The sequence below is a fragment of the Triturus cristatus genome, chromosome 3_1 (genome assembly GCF_964204655.1).
Source record: "Triturus cristatus chromosome 3_1, aTriCri1.1, whole genome shotgun sequence".
Classification (NCBI taxonomy): Eukaryota; Metazoa; Chordata; class Amphibia; order Caudata; family Salamandridae; genus Triturus; species Triturus cristatus.
The window spans coordinates 490,025,880-490,043,248 of record NC_140583.1 but is presented as its reverse complement, the minus strand read 5'-3'; the positions used below and the strand labels follow the sequence as shown (position 1 = coordinate 490,043,248).

The 17,369-nt window shown below is 42.4% G+C and overlaps 1 protein-coding gene across 17 annotated transcripts in view; it reads left to right on the top strand.

Moving 5' to 3' along the window:
- PPIP5K1 (diphosphoinositol pentakisphosphate kinase 1) overlaps positions 1 to 17,369 on the top strand; it is a 1,768,598-nt gene that overhangs the window by 1,274,107 nt on the left and 477,122 nt on the right. For all 17 annotated transcript variants that reach the window (XM_085644342.1, XM_085644333.1, XM_085644343.1 and 14 more), the window contains 2 exons: positions 13,733 to 13,860; positions 14,714 to 14,828. In XM_085644342.1, coding sequence (XP_085500468.1) covers positions 13,733 to 13,860; positions 14,714 to 14,828 — 243 coding nt within the window. The remainder of the gene's footprint in view (positions 1 to 13,732; positions 13,861 to 14,713; positions 14,829 to 17,369) is intronic.

Genomic DNA, 17,369 nt, shown 5'->3' with positions numbered 1-17,369 from the left:
GGCCTGTTTTACAATTTGTCTGTTTGTGTTATCTCTACTCTACCAAGTTAGTCTTACTGGCGTTTTTAACAATTTCCCGCTCCCCTCGAAGTGTTTATTGTAAAACGACGCTGGTTGTCTTTTTTAGCTGGCGCCCTCCGCCCCAGCCGATCCTTATCCGGTATAGCCTGGACCCATTAAACATTGGGTAGGTTTACCAGTTTGTCTACAAACAGTATATTGCCACACCACCACTACGTAGAATAGTCGTGATCACGGGATTCTGCTGAATAATTTCACCGGCTCCGTTATCCTCACTCACCAGATAGACCTCTAGACATGTCGTTAATAAGCTATCACACTCGACACAAGTCAATTTTCAGATACCGATCCAATCATAACAGTCATGATTCCCTCTGAAACCCTGCATGACTCACCATGTACTAGGGCAGACCACGAGGCATGTCGTCACGAAGTAGTCTCACTGGTCACTAGTCAACTTTGAGACACCAGCTCAACGAATGCAGTTATGCCTCCCCCTGATACCCTGCATGAACTTTGCACTGTGGAGCTGTCTACAAGGCATGTGTCCCGCACTGATTTAGCTTGCGTGACCCGTATACCGACAGAGTTGATAGAACCACTAGTCTTTCTTGCACCCGCCCCCCTCCCCTGGCATGTGGCACAACCATTATGCGAGTATTTCTCCGCACCGACTTGTTTTGATACCAGGGATATGTATTACGCCCCCTGGATATGTTGTTGACCACTTCATTTTGCCTCCCCTTTTTTGTCTCCCTGTCCCCTTTTTCTCCTCCCTTTCCTTTTAGGTTCGCTCATAGGGACTCGAATAAAACGTGATCCCTAAACTATGGACATATAGGATACATTCTGACCTATATCAAATTTTGTTACCACTTTCCTTTTGGTCCTGACGAAGCGCTACGGATCCGTTAGGGACCGCTGGGAAGCGCGAAACATGTTGACCACCCACCTCACGTTCTCACTCTCACTCTAACTTTATCACATACGGGTCGAGAGTAACAGAACTATCTACCTTTCCCCTACTTTTTTAGAGTGCTACTTAGGCACCACTCCCCGTTAGATTTTAACCAGACCCGCAGGACCCATTAATAAACCGTTTGGGGTTCCTACAGGTCTTTTTAGCCTCACCACATCACCCACCATCCCCACACACCCGCACGCACAACTACGGCTACTCCAGTAAAAAGATCTCCGACAGAGAGCCCTCCTGAAGGGCCCGTGAGGGACTGCAGCGCCACCCCCACGAGGAGCAACGCCCGATGATGATGCTTTGCACTCCTCATCGTGCTCCAACCTACGGATGAGATCACACTCCTAGTGACCCTAGATGTACAAGCCCTGTACACCAATATACCTCAGAGGGCCACCCTTGATGTGGTAGAAAATGTCCTAAACCACGAACATTGGGAACATAACACGCCCATTAGTTTTATCATGGATTGCGCAACCTTAGCCCTTACAGAAAACTTCTTTGAGTTTAAAGGTCAGATCTACCAACAAACACAAGGAACTTGTATGGGCAGTACATTTGCGCCAAGTCTAGCGTGTCTATATATGTCTGATTTTGAGACTCGCTACATTTTCCATGACTCAAATCCATTTGATGTCGATATATACCTTTGGAAAAGATTTATAGACGACATCTTAATCTTATGGAAAGGAGAGATGTCAGCCTGTATCGAATTCTGCAACTGGATAAATACTCTCGATCCACATCTCAAATTTTCCCATACAGTTTCCGCTGAAACTATACCTTTTCTAGACCTAAATGTAAATCTACATAGAGGTACACTATCGACAAGTCTATACAAAAAACCAACGGATCGCAACAGCCTGCTACTCTACTCCAGTCATCACCCACGGAGTTTGAGAGATAACTTACCTATAGGACAATTCCTTAGGGTGAGACGAAACTGCAGCAACCTGACAGACTATAGGGCGGAGGCTGAAAGACTAGCCAACCACCTTAGAGCACGCGAGTACCCAGCTAAACAGATAGCTTTAGCTAATAAAAGAGCCCGTAACAATCATCGAGAGGCTTTATTGGAACCAAAAATACAAACCCCCACGGAGGCCCTCACATGTGTCAGCTCGTTCACACCAGTGTCTAATCAGATCACTAAGATAATAAAGAAACACTGGGGTATTTTAAATACAGGCACAATGAATCTTGATGTCCCTAGGTTCTCATTCAAACGCACAAAAAACCTTAAGGACACTCTGATTCATACGCGCCCCCGCCTACAAGGGCAACAAATCCAAAGACAACTATGGGATCTACCACCTGTCACAGGGCACCACCCATGTGGATCATGCACAGCATGTCCCCTCACCGCAATCCACAATACTGTCCATTTCCCGAACAACTTTAAATGGGAGTTGCGCCGTCACACCAATTGCAATACAACCAATTGCGTGTATCTAATTACATGCCCCTGCAAACTACAATATATAGGCATGACAACCCGCCCAGTCAAGACACGCATGATGGAACATCGCAGCAATTTTCGCTGCAAAAAAATTAACACCAGAATGTGTACACATTTTCAAGAAATGGGACACCTCCCCGAATCGTTTAGATGGCTTATTTTGGAGTCATTCTCCAATATCACTAAAGAAGCCTTACTAGTTAAAGAACAGAGGTGGGTGTACAGATTGGGAACCCATGTCACGGGACTCAACGATGCCATCCCTTGGTCCTCCCTTAAACCACCCTGAATTTCACTCACCAGATATTAAGTAATTATTTGTACCAAGCCATTTTGATAAAACTTAAGGTTTGGGCAATTACTTTACGAGTCCCTAACCGTAGTCTCCCCTTTAAAACATCCTGGAGCAATGAACAAATCCGTTACAATTGACCTAATTTTGGTATACTGCAACCTCAAATCATTGCCCACCACATGTCTATACCTCTATATAACTGATCATGACGTCACCAAATTGAGCATAACGTCCTTCAGAACACCATAATTATCAACATTTGAATGGTGAATTTACTTGTTTGAATAGTACTATCGAGCAGTTGAAAATAAAGGCCTTTTGAATTAACATATGTTAAGGATCAATATACTTTGCATTCACCGCGTACTAGATTTGCCCCCATCCAACATGGCGACCACACTGAACCATAACTTAACCGGCAACGGACTAGCGGTGTCCCGACACCCACTTCCGCTAATGAAAGCGGAACACCTTTTATACACTGCAAGGTGCCGGGAATCTCACCGCCCAGACCTGGTAGAGAGGGGTAGGTGAACTAGAGACACGGACTCGGCGTGTCTGTAAGTATTTTATATCTAATCCTGTCTTCTCTACAATTGAGCCGATGCATGAGTATACAGGTCAATCCTGTCTGAGCGCGCTACGGTGGGGGGGGTCGCCTGCGCGTTCCATGCGCCGGCGGCATGGGGCTCTGGATATTTGTGGTGAGCGCCTTTAGAACACATTACAAAGGTGACGCACGAGAGGTCTTGGGGATGCTCGTTGCGGGGACCTTGGGCTCCGTGTTGCTGGTGTGTGGGGCGTGTGGGTGGTTACTCCGCTGTGGCATATTCTAACAGGCTACAAATTAATTGGTTGGCTTTGTAGAAGATCATATCTCTAAGGCTAGTAACGAGAGGAGATATACACTTACACGAGAGTATGACCTGCATGACAGTTACGTATCTAAACGAATGAAACCAGTACATCATCTCCAAGTAAATCTTGCTAAATAGTCGGTTGAAATGTTCTTAAAAATATCTCTAAAAATATGGAGGCTCCAGACTACATAGCGACCTCGAACATCAGTGACCCCTTATAAGTATCAGTCATATTGACAAGACTATATGTGACAGAGACTAGGGGTTAGATATAATTTTGAATACAGCACTTCATATGACAAACGGTTTTCTAAAGTGTTTTCTCAAGTGTGATTGTATAAATAAGAGAAGGGGTTAAATTTACCCTGGAGTATTATGGAATAACCATTTCTGAACAACTAGCTTTTTCCACTATATGACTTACAGAAAGCAAGGAACTCCTTGCTTAAACCTACCAGGAACTGCAGAGGATTATTCTATGCAAATCTTAGGGTAAGTCCATCAATACAGTTCCTTTAGTTGTTTAACAACCACCACTGGTCAGTGTGATCACTTCACGAGGCTCCTATTCACTGCAATTTTAATGTTTTCACTATCACGTATAGGGTGCACTATCACTACAGTAGCACTCAATCAACTCACGAGGCACACCATGTTTATACACAGTGATTGATGAAACGCGTTCTATAATCATCTTGGTCTTTTCCTTCCAATCTCGCAGGTAGACCGAGCTGCAGGTAAAATTACATATTGAGAATGCTCACTGTTATTTAGGATTATTAGTGTAAATTCACATGTAGATAGAACAACTCTTGGTCCTGAAGAATCGCCAGAGAACTTCTCTACTTGAGCGAGAAACATGTCGACCCCAATGAGGCAGTGTACATAACCTAGCTCATTATTCTAAGTTACCAACACTTCACCTCACAGTTTTAATTAGGCAAGGAGGCTTCCTAAATAAATAGTTTGAGATAAGCACTCCGAACCCTATTTTAATTATTGTCTTTCATCTACATTATATATAAAAAACTAGCCCCACACTCCCACCTCACCCAACGGCTGTACCGGATAAAAAGATCTCCACAAGAGAGCTCCCTAAAAAGAGCCCGTCGGGTATTGCACCAGCCGACTCGACGCAGGAGCAGCCCGATGATGACACGATACATCCTGAAGGGTACGTGATTCACGACATCCTGATGGTTGTGTGAGGGCCACAATATCCGACAACTAAAATCCTGTGCTCAGTACATGGATTGTCTCATCCCCTTTGTAAAGGAACAGCTTTGTAATTAATTTTCTGTACACTTTAGGGCACACTCAGCTGGACCTCCTTTAAAAAGCCCGTTACGCCCCCCCTTTCGTTTTTGATAAATGTATGAAGCATGCCATCTTGCTTATTAATGTCTAAACCTTTTAAATTAATGGTTATGACAGCTTTTATCTATACCTATTATATATATATAGACTTTCACCATCGCGTGTATTGCTGGACAGCATTTTAGTATTGGTATACTTTTGGGCATACTTTTTAAACTGCGCTGCATGGAATCGCGCTGCTGCTGCTCTTCGCTGTATTTGCTATTTCATCTGGCATCTGTTGGGACAGTAAGCAGGGGTTTTAGATTAGGCTTACCTGCATCTTAAATCGTACCCTCACTCGCACTTTGCGGGATTTAGTCAGTGGGGTCGTGGTGCTTCGTCCGCCATCTTGGGTGGGTGCTGAAGCTTGGGACACTCGTAGCGCCATCTTGGTTGGGGCTAGAGGCTCTAGCAGCCGGAAGCCCGCGCACTGGAGAGCTTATTTAAACTGCTCTCGACTAGCGCTCCATAGACTTTCACCATCGCGTGTATTGCTGGACAGCATTTTAGTATTGGTATACTTTTGGGCATACTTTTTAAACTGCGCTGCATGGAATCGCGCTGCTGCTGCTCTTCGCTGTATTTGCTATTTCATCTGGCATCTGTTGGGACAGTAAGCAGGGGTTTTAGATTAGGCTTACCTGCATCTTAAATCATACCCTCACTCGCACTCTGCGGGATTTAGTCAGTGGGGTCGTGGTGCTTCGTCCGCCATCTTGGGTGGGTGCTGAAGCTTGGGACACTCGTAGCGCCATCTTGGTTGGGGCTAGAGGCTCTAGCAGCCGGAAGCCCGCGCGGCGTAATATTATAAATAGGTATGGGTGAGCAGGCGCGCAGCGGATGCGCGCAGCGGTCGCGCCGTAGTCGCGCCGGAGGTGCGCCAGAGGTAAGCCCGTTTGCGCCCGTTCGCGTCCCGGGCGCGTCAGGGGCACCTTTGGCCACTCACTTGGCTGATAACCATGAGGATTGTAATAACTCACTGTACCGTACGGAGGACGATGTTCAACATCGACCATGTCCCTCATCCTATAAAGATCTCTCTTGTGGCCTACTGAATGTTCGCTCTCTCGTGAAACATCATTCGGAGATAGCCCTTTCATTAGAATCCTCACACCTGGATATACTATTCGTGACCAACAAGGCCAATATCAGACTCCAGAACAATATCAAAATCAGGATCCAGAGACTTTCAGAACCAGGAAGAAGACATACAGACGTTGAATATAAACAACTTACATAAGCAAGATAGATTAGAGACTATACCTATATATAATCTATCTAAATACACGCCCACTCAAACAGAATTGTTGGTTTTGAATAAAGGGTTATCTTTTGTTCCCACAGCCCTACAAAATCCTGTGGACACTAAAACTGAGATTCTACACTTTTTGAGAAAGGTTAGGCTTCAAGCCTTCTTCTTAGAAAAAGAAAAAAATGAACAGTTAAATATTAGTGGCCTAAGAAATAAATCAAATTTCATCCCAGAAAGCATTCTTCTGCCTACAGAAATTTTGATCTTCGAGGAACAAATTCTAAGAGAACTTGACGCATTACAAAACAAGAACGTTTTTTTCAATGCTAACTGCAGTAAACAGGAATTTCAAGCCCTTAAAGATTTAGCCAATAACCCTACAATAATAATTAAGCCGGCTGATAAAGGGGGTGGAATCGTGCTTTGGGATACAGACAAATATGATCATGAAGTTATTCGACAATTGTCTAATCCAATGCATTACAGATTACTGGGAACTAACCCTACACTCGAGTTAAAATCAGAGATCTTTGAGATTACCAAAGATGGTTTAGAGGGAGGTTGGTTATGTAAGAACGAGTTTGATTATCTCAATAGTGACAAAACTAAGACACCAAGTATATATGTGTTACCAAAGGTGCACAAAACATTGATAGATCCACCAGGTAGACCCATTGTGTCTGCATGTGGTTCTATTTTGGAACCATTGGCCAAATACATTGATACTTTTCTGATTCCTTTGGTGAAAAAGACTCCATCCTATGTGAGAGATACAATGGATTTGATATCGAAGGTAGAAGGATTACCTTATAACAGAGAAAAACAACTTCTGGTGTCCTTCGATATCGAATCCTTGTATACCAACATTCCACAAGATGAGGCATTGGCTGTCATGCAATATAAACTGGATGAAAGAGATCGCCCCCATCAAGTTCCTACCGAATTCATAATAGCCCTAGCTACTTTATGCTTAAAAAATAATTTTTTTAATTTCAAAGAAAATTTGTACTTGCAAGTATCGGGAGTCGCAATGGGCTGCAGTTTTTCACCTGAAATAGCTAACCTAGTTATGGCTGAATTCGAAAAAAGATGGATATATAGTGACACCAACCCATTTTTAACCAATATTGGGTTTTGGTGTCGCTATATAGATGATATTTTTATGATTTGGGATGGAGATGATACATGTCTACAAGACTTTCACAACTGGCTAAACTCAAGAACAGCTGAATTTAACTTCACTAAAAGTGCTGACCATGACAAAATAAACTTTCTGGATGTATTTATCCAACAGGAAAATGAAGTACTGGGGGTTTGTCTATACACTAAACCGACAGACCGTAACACTCTTTTACAGTTTACAAGTAGCCACCCACGTACTTTAAAGGAAAATTTGCCGTACGGACAATTTCTCCGTGTAAGAAGAAATTGTACAAACAAAAAAGACTTTTTCACTAATGCAGAGATATTAAAAGACAAATTAATAACTCGAGGATACCCGAAAAAATTAGTGAAAGGTGCACTCAAAAGAGCGTGGTACACCCCGAGGGAAGTCTTATTAGTTCCAAAAGCAAAGGATAAAATCACTCCATTGACATGTGTGTTGACTTTTGATCCAAAAGCTAATAAAGTCAAAAAAATTGTCCAAAATAATTGGAAAATAATTGAGCCTTTGGGAATTTCGAAACCTTTGTTTGCTTTTAAAAAAGGTAAAAATATCCGACAACAACTCGTGAGGGCTACAAGACAGACAGAAATACCAAGAAAAGATCTGCGGAACCTCCTGCAATTACCACCGGTAGTTGGTCACTTCCGATGCCAAAACTGTGTGGCATGTAATCTAACAGAAGACTCCAAACAGTTGGAGATTAATGGCCTTACGCACTACCAAAAAACATTTTCCAATTGCAATTCAAAAAATGCAATTTATTGCATAAAGTGTCCTTGTAATAAATATTACATAGGCCAGACAACACAGCATGTAAAGAAACGTATATTGCAACACAAATCAAGAATTAAATGTAAAGTTCAGGGGGCCCCATTGGTGCAGCATTTTCAGAACCATCTGCATTCAGAAAATGACTTAAAATGGTCAGTAATGTGTTTAGTCGGTAATTTCGAAAAAACTGAGTTACAAACAAAACTTAACAGATTAGAGGCCAGACTAATAGCGAAATATCATACCACAACGCTAGGCCTTAATGATAAAGATGAGATCTGGGCTCTTATACAATAATGGAGCGTAAAAAGGGTTCACATGTTCTTCAGACGATGTTGCTTGCAATAGTCGGTTCGTACTTATCTACACTAATGTATTGTGGATAGCTAGAATGTAAGGAGTGGCGGTAATATACTGGGATATAAGGTAACTTCTCTACATTTTTTTGCACTTTATTTTCAATCTTGTTTAAGCAGGTATTTAATGAGTAAAAGAAAAGAAGAGCATATAACGCTAGTTTAGGGCATTTAATATTATTCAATTATCCCCACTCTGAATTGAATCCATTAGGACCTGATTAGGACTTTCCATGATGGCGGCAATAACATATATGTGCATTTTGGTGAATTTGGGTATTTATTCGTTTCCGTATGTATAAACTTACTGTTCTCCGTTTCAGTTGAATAGTAGTCCTTTTACTAGGTCTATGGTTGGCAATGTCGTTGTCTACCATCAACATAGAGAGAGTGGTCCTTTTATTATGTTTACGGCAATATTTGCCGGGTTTAAATAGACTTCCGCATCACGTGACATCGGACGCGATCCGTGTAGACTGGAGGGAGAAGGAACGTTAGAAGTGGGTCCTGTGTATAAACTTCGAGGTAAGGAGACGTACGATTCGGCAAAAGTGTAAATATACCTACCGTTACACCAAGGCTAAAGAGAATTGATACTTAGATTTGGTTTTTTTATTGGTTCTATTGACAGAGTTGAGAGCGAGGCGACCTCAAGCAGTGCTAAAACAGTGTATATGCACAAACATATGCAGAATACTTGAACCGTATAACGAGTGTTTTTGGAAGGGTCGAATAATTATACACAAGGTATGTACCACATATCCTTTTCAATAATAGGCAGGTTCTATTATCTAATTTCCCCTAATGGGTGTAACCTACGGTGTCAATTACTTTGGGTTTTCTCGTTTTAAATAACGATACAATCGATGCACTTTGAGATTATACTGACTTTAAGATAAAGGGTAACGGATGTGGGAGTCAGTGACTTGGAAATAGATACATTGATTATAGGTGGAGTGATTTTCCATTGAGATAATTTTTGGTTTTGATTGCTTTTAGCCCGCCAAAATAATTTATAGAAAAAAGAAAGAAAGAAAAGACGATTATTTGTTCCGACCATACCCTAATTGGACAATAGGTAATATGCAGTTTTCAATATAAGGTATTTTAAGTTTATTCAACATATCACATATTAATACACCTAATTGCTTTACATTCACTGTCGGTGATATATTAGATTGGGTTGTAAGGTTGTTATACACTCTGGGTGTTTTATTTGAAGTTCTACGTTTTGTTGTATGAGCCGCCACTTCAGTTTTGAACTGTTGTAATATAACTGTAATATAGTGTCTTTTAATATTATTCCTGTGTTTCTGTGTATATAATCTAAATAGAGATAAGATGGATATTAATAGGGACAATTAATTTGTTCTTACAGGTTGTAAATTATTGGTTCGGATGCCCTAGTCCTGATGAGGCCAAAAGAGTTATTTGGCTGAAACGCGTCGACATTTATTTTGAAGACACTCACTGGATTATGATTTATGTTTTGACTTATTTGTGAAAGAGCACTCAAAATAATTAGGAGATTGTAAACGACAAAATCTCGTAGTGCGTCTTTAGTAGTGATCTTCTATATATAGGAATGCTGTTTCAAAAAAAGCCCATAAGCATCCTGGTACATTAAAAAGGGCGTTTGATGATATGTATATGTTCAGTGATTGTGCTATATGTAAGTATTGTAAATATTGTATTTGTTTGTATATATATGTCTAAAAACAAAAGAATTTCAAAAAAAGTGTGGTAGAAAATAAATATCCTCACACTTATAAAAAGTAATTGATACATTTTTGGTTTTCATTGGAATCGCCGTTGACTTGGTCACAAAATTTAATAATACAGGTTTTGTTGGAGAAATAAATATTACTCCAGGGGAGAGATAATTCATCTATCTCTTCGCCTAAACTTATGTGAGAGTATCAGTCCCGAGGCATTATCTTTTTCTATATATCTGAAACATGGACTACGGCGGACTGTGGGCCGGAACTCGGTTGGGCTTGCCCACCGGGCTATCTTATTAGACACACTCCTCGAGCCTCTGGCAGGGGAGGTGGAGTAGGTTATATTTTTAAAGACTCGATCTCCCTTGTGGAATTAGCAGTAAAGGAAGTGGTAGGGTTCGAGCTCATGGGCTTTTCTATCATGGCCCAGGGCGGCACCTTGATCTCAGGGCTGTTATGTTGTAGACCTCCCTCCTCGACCACAACTTCCCTTCAGTCATTGGTTGATCTGATTTACGATCTTTCAAACTCCCATGCTAAATTTCTAATATTGGGAGATTTTAACCTCTGGCCTTCTGGCCCTCAAGATCTGGCCTACAGAGAGCTCTGCCAATCGTGTAGTAACATTCAACTCACACAGCTGGTTTTATCACCTACGCATGTTAAGGGACACATGTTAGATCTAATCTTCGCAGAGAAGGATTTGGTGGTAGTGAAAGAGATCTTGGAGCAGGGCTGGACAGATCACTCTTTGATTAATATGTCCATTGTTTTGCCTGGTCCGTTAAAATCAACTAACTCAAGTGGCTTTAAACTTAATCGCCAATGGGCTCGTCTTCTTAGAGCGCCAATTCGCCCTACTCTATTGCCTAGGGGTTTCCAGGTGGAGGATAGTGTAGATAAGAGTTATACTGCCCTTTGTCAGCAAATTTTGACATCCCTAGACGAACTGGTCCCTCTGCGGAGGGTGAGGGATAGACCTAGAGTGACTAACGCCTGGTTTAATGACGATCTGAGACAGCATAAGATCCGCTGTAAACAGGCTGAGCGTACTTGGAGGAGAGGATATAAGGAGTCGGACAGGGCAGCGTATAAAGTGGCCCTACAGGTATATAAGACTCAACTAAGAAGTGCTAAAGCAAAGTTCTTAGAAGATACCTTGGGTAAGGCCACAAATAAATCGCAAACCCTATTCAAGTTGGTTAACAACTTATCTAATCCATCTTGTACAGTTCCAGCTATTCCGACTTCTCAAGATTTGTGTGATTCTCTGGCCGCTGCATTTGAGGAGAAAATTAGGACCATTTTGAGTGGTCTCTCAGTGCCCGGACAGTTGGCGTCGCCGCTACCTCCCTCCCTGGAATCCCTCTGCCACTCGGCGCCTCTACGGGATAGCAACAGGATAGATACTTTTTATTTGCCTTGCTTTCCCATTCCTTCACCAGAAGAATTTGTTGTCTTGGCCAATGGAGTTTCCTCGGGCTCACCACTTGATCCAATGCCTCATAAGATCTGGAAGGCATTTCAAGATGAGCTGTTTCCTCCACTCTACTCCATTTGCTGTCAGTCACTGACGACGGCGACAGTCCCAGATAGTTGGAAGGTGGCAATAGTAACTCCACTATTAAAAAAGGCTTCTTTAGATCCATCATGCCCGGCCAACTATAGGCCCATCTCGCTTTTACCTTTTGTGATAAAGGTCCTTGAGAGATGGGTCACAAGAGCCTTGTCCAACTTTCTGGAAACAAACTCTTGCCTAGATACAGCTCAATTTGGCTTTAGACCGGCCCACGGTACTGAGACCGCATTGGTTACCGTGTTAGATGATCTACGAACGCGTGTCGACAGGGGCAGGTCAGCCTTTCTAGTGCTGCTCGACATGTCGGCCGCGTTCGACACGGTTGACCATGTGGTTCTCTTGGAGCGTCTCCAAAGTGTGGGAGTAACCAATCTAGCCCTAAGCTGGTTAACGTCCTATCTCAGTGACAGACAGCAAGCTGTGGCTTTACCACCTTTTCGATCAGCCACTCGACAGGTGAACCAGGGTGTTCCTCAAGGGTCGGCGATTAGCCCGATCCTGTTTAATATATATCTCCGACCCCTTATAGAACTTATTAAGTAATTCGGCATATCAGTCATCAATTATGCCGATGACACTCAACTGATTTTTTCATTTGAGGGTAGTGAGTCGGTCTCGAAAGACACTTTTCATCACTGTATGTCGGCCACAGCCAAATGGCTGCGAGCTAACTCACTCCAGTTCAATGGGTCAAAAACGGAGGTTCTCCATTGCTCTCCTGATCGCCTTCCTCGTGCGTTACCTGACGACTTCTGGCCACCTTCTATTCCGGGTTCTGTGGAAGGAGCTAAATCGGCTCGTAACTTAGGAGTGGTGTTTGAACCTGACCTACAGCTGGATGTTTCAGTAAATAAGACCGCAGCGACCTGCATCGGCCTGCTTCGTGCCCTGTGCAAAATTTTGCCAATACTCCCCCCAGGTGTCAGAGCAGAGGTAGTGCGTAGTATCATACTCAGTAGGTTAGACTACTGCAACGCACTACTTCTAGGAGCTCCTAAAAAATTGATCCTTAAGTTGCAGAGGATCCAGAACATGGCTGCGAAACTGGCCTTGTCGCGACCACACTCTGCTTCTTCTTCTGCAGCTTTAGCTGATCTACATTGGTTGCCGGTACAGCAGAGGATCGCTTTCAAGGCGTCATGTCTTGTATTTAGAGCGTTGCATGGACTCGGACCAATTCCAATTCAGGGTCTGTTTTCATGGTATCAAGCTGCCCGACCTCTGAGATCTTCATCGGCGTTCCTGGTGCGGATTCCAAGGATCACTAGAGCAAGGATAGGTGGCCGTGCTTTTAGCTATACGGCCGCCTCACTATGGAACTCCCTTCCTCTGGCGCTGAGGGGTAGTCAAGATCTGCTCTCCTTTAAAAGGGATCTTAAGACCTATCTGTTCCCAAGAGCAATGTAAAATATTCCTTCCGATGGTTTAATAGGGTCTCAGCGCCAGGATACCCTTTGGGTGACAGCTGCGCTTAACAAGAAATAAATACAATACAATACAATACCTTCAGTTTCACAATGCTTCATCTTCTGATTTTCCGAATATTTTCTTGACTTGATTGATTCAGCATTAATATACAAAGCATCTACTTACAGTGTTTTCTTCATTTGAGTATAGTCTGCGCTTTTGTTTGCAGTTCTATCCTAGATCTTCTCCTTGTACATTGGATGGTTCTCGCGCAATATGTTATCTATCACTTTTCTTTTACATTTTGTTTGGTATTTCTAATTGCAATAGTGATGATAAAATGTATATCAATACTGAATGTCTTTCTTTATTTGATCCTTCTGCCATGTTGCTTCTTATTTCTTATATGCTCGTCTAATAATTTTGTTATCTCATCCTCCCTTCTCTCTCCATCTCCTTCTCCCCCTACCCGTTTTTTGTTCTGCATACTTTACGGACTTGTCTTCTGCAGGAGTATGGAATCAATGAGGAGGAGAAGCTGGAAATTGCAATTGGGTACTGCCTTCCCCTCCTCAGTAAGATTCAGCTGGATCTGCAGAGAACTCACGAGGATGAATCTGTGAACAAACTGCACCCCTTGTAAGACTCCTTATTTTAGTGAATCATGTATGCATGTGAGAAGATCCTATTCCTCCTGTGTCTGTACCCATGCATAGCTATTCTATTTTTAATAGCCCATTAGCAGGGCCTTTTTGTTTAATGATTCCTTTTTAAAACCGTGATTTAGGTTGAATTAAGGTTAACATTTGAAAAGCTGTCCTTTGTGTATTGTATATGTGCTGAAATGCCTACATTCTTTCTTCTAAAATATTCTTGATTCATCTTTCCCCTATACTCGCCATTCCTTCCCCGTTTAGTATATAGAATGAACTTCCCAATCCTTCCCACAGCATTTAGCATGTAAGCCTCATACTTAAGCAGTTTCCTGCACTCATTCACAGAAGACAAGAGGCACATAGCTGTCTTTTTCTTTGCTTTGCACACTAAATGAACAGGAATATCCTTAAAATCACTACCATTGAGCCTATGATTCATAGTTTCCCCCCAACTTATTACTCTGTGTCTTATGAGGCCTATAAAGGCACATGCAAATGATACTCATACTGTGATTTGGAAGTCAACATGACACAGCAACACAGTAAGTTAATTGTTTTGTCTTATTAAGAAGACCAATATCATGTCTTTTACATATATTCATAGATTTCAATCATACTGAAAACTGCTGTTTTAACACAGATGTGTGGCTTTGCCTGTATAGTATGTTTAGTCGGGTGAGGATGTTTAACTGTACCTCTTGATTAACCTTCTCTTGACTGCATACATTTTTTTATCCAGCTTCTCATATTGCATCTGTTCTCACACATTCGTGTTCCTTTCTTCACCATTGTGGTGTTAAAATTCTTTACACTTGCCTGTCATTGTTCTGGTTTAGGTACTCAAGAGGAGTTTTGTCTCCTGGACGCCATGTTAGGACACGTCTGTACTTCACCAGCGAGAGCCACGTTCATTCACTGCTCAGTATCTTCCGCTACGGTGGATTACTGGATGTAAGTTTTTGATTACATTTTCCTTTTGCAGAGTCGCTCCCTTTTGATGGTGTCTCCTCACATATCTGCTCTGAAACACTTCTTGTGGTCTCTCTCTTCTTTTTTGTAACATATCTTTTATAATTTAGTTTTCTGTTGCTCTTGCTGTCTGTCTGGCAGCCTCTTCTATAATATTTCTTGTCTTGACGCCTTCCTAGGGTAAGTCCAAAATTTGTAAGACAAGTCAAAGAGAAATCACATGTCCAAGTGAAGTTCTTTTACTTCTTGATTCTCCTGCTCCAGAGATAGGTCTCATAGTTATGGCTCTATCGGTCCAAATCAAACTTTAAAAAAAGCCTGATCTTAACTTCGATGTCCAACTTAAACTTGATTTTGAAATTGCTTTTGCCTAAGTTCTCCAAATGCAAAAAGAACTATTGATGAACGGAATGCTAAACAATGTCAAACACTCACCCCCAGTCAGAGATTTGGACCTAAACCCATTGTATTTTTTGCTCACCACGCTATTCCAGTTTGGACCCAGCCATATGCAAATAAGTCTTGGCTCTGCTCCCCATGGGGACAGGCGAGCCTGAATACCAGGCCAGGAACTTCTAGACAGGAAACAAGCATCCTAGGACCGTTTTCGAGGTATCATCCCTCATCAGCCAGGATAGCTTGATTCCAGTGGTATGGTGAGCACGGGACCCACGTCTGGGCATACCCGTCCCACTCATGGTAGCAAGTGCAAAACGAACAATTAATGGATGAAATGCAGAACAATGTCAAACACTAACCCCAGTCAGAGATATCGGCTTAAATCCATAGTTTTTAGCACACCACGCCTTTCAAGGATAGACCCAGCCATATGGAAATCACTCGTGACCCTGCTCCCCATGGGAACAGTCCTGCCTGAACTGCCAGGCCAGGTCCTCATTGGACCAGATACAAGCATCCTAGGACCAGTTTTGGAGTGTCACCCCTTTTCAGCCAAGATAGCTTGAATCCAGAGGCATAGCGGGGACGGGATGGCATCCATCATTATTTTTTGTTTTGCTTTTTCTTTCACTAAGTCCTCCAGGCAATCATCAAATTGCAGCCTTCAAGAAAGCATGATACAACTCTTTTAAATTATTTCAGATCCCTCTTGTGCATTTCTGGCCTCCATTAACACGTCAATCCTCCAGTTGGGTTTTCTACCTTGACTTTGATGGAGCCCGGATTAATTCTGCTCTCTCCTACCGTGCTGCTCCTTGACTCCTTTGCCTCAACTCCTTTGACACATCCTCCATCAGTTGTTCCAGTGTAGGCATTGCCTCCAGGTTCCAGAGGCCCAGATACCAAAAACCACTGTGATTTCAGATTAGGAACTTGATTCACCTAGGATACCTCTCATGTTTCACTCTTTTAGGAGGATGTTAGCCCGCTTTAACTCTGATATTCTCAAGGTTTGGAGTATGTTACCCATAATGAAGAAGATGATGAAGAGGCAGACTACTAGCTCCTTGCTCATACTGATGGTGGCACTTAGTTGGACGTGCCAATGCCAATTGTTTGAACATATCACAGGAGATTAAATTGAACTCGCACTCTTTTGCAGTGTTAGTTTGCAGTGCTGCAAAAGTGCTAGATTTACATATTCCTACAGTGGAGACGAAGGCCAACTTCCTGACTGAAATTTTACAGCCCCTGATGCAACATCCTTCTCAGAGACTTACAGTAGAGGCTTCTACAACCAAAGGGAATCCAAACTCTTTTCCTACTTCTCCAGTAGAGATTAAAAATAGATACACACTATGGGTAAGAGAGTCTTTTCATCATCTGTCCTAGCGCTTTGATCATTGATTGCTATTTGTCTTTGGGTTGACACACTTTTGCCTGACGAGTGAGGTTTTGCCAGCTTTGCCTGAAAATATACAAAACTTCTTCGCTCAGATAGTGCAGGAGGTCCAGGTTGTGGCAAATATATTTTATGGTCAGCTTAGAAAACATGGATCTTTTGCCCGAGCTTCACTTGTGGTTATTTCCTTTGAAGAGGCTTGATTCTTTGGTGTAAAAGCAGAGTTTGTGTTGGAGCACTTTATCGGCAGTGGGTCTAGTGCTTATTCATTGAAGTCGCTTCCCCCTGCCTGCCAGTCCCATGAACTGTATTAGGCATTTAGTGCATATTCTTGGGGACTTACTCGTTACCAGAGGCAGTCCTCATGGTCTGTTCAGCATCCAGTTCAATCTTTTCATATCATCAGGGCAGGTTTAATGGTAGGGAAAATAGGTCACCAACAGCAATAGTCCTCCCCTCATCACCAAGTTTAGCTATCGCAAACCTCTTTAGTTTTCCCTCCATCAGCAGTTTGAGGTCAATAGGAGGCAATATGCAGCAGTGTCTGCTGGGCTTGGATGCTGAGAACCGGATCCTATCCCTGGACTACAGAATATGTACCTTCCTGTTCCAGTGCTGCACACCTACAAGAATTAGTTGCACTTTGTAGTGGGTTCGGACCACTTTCAATTCACCATTCTGCCCTTCGGCTTGACATCAACCCCTTGGATATTTATAAAGGT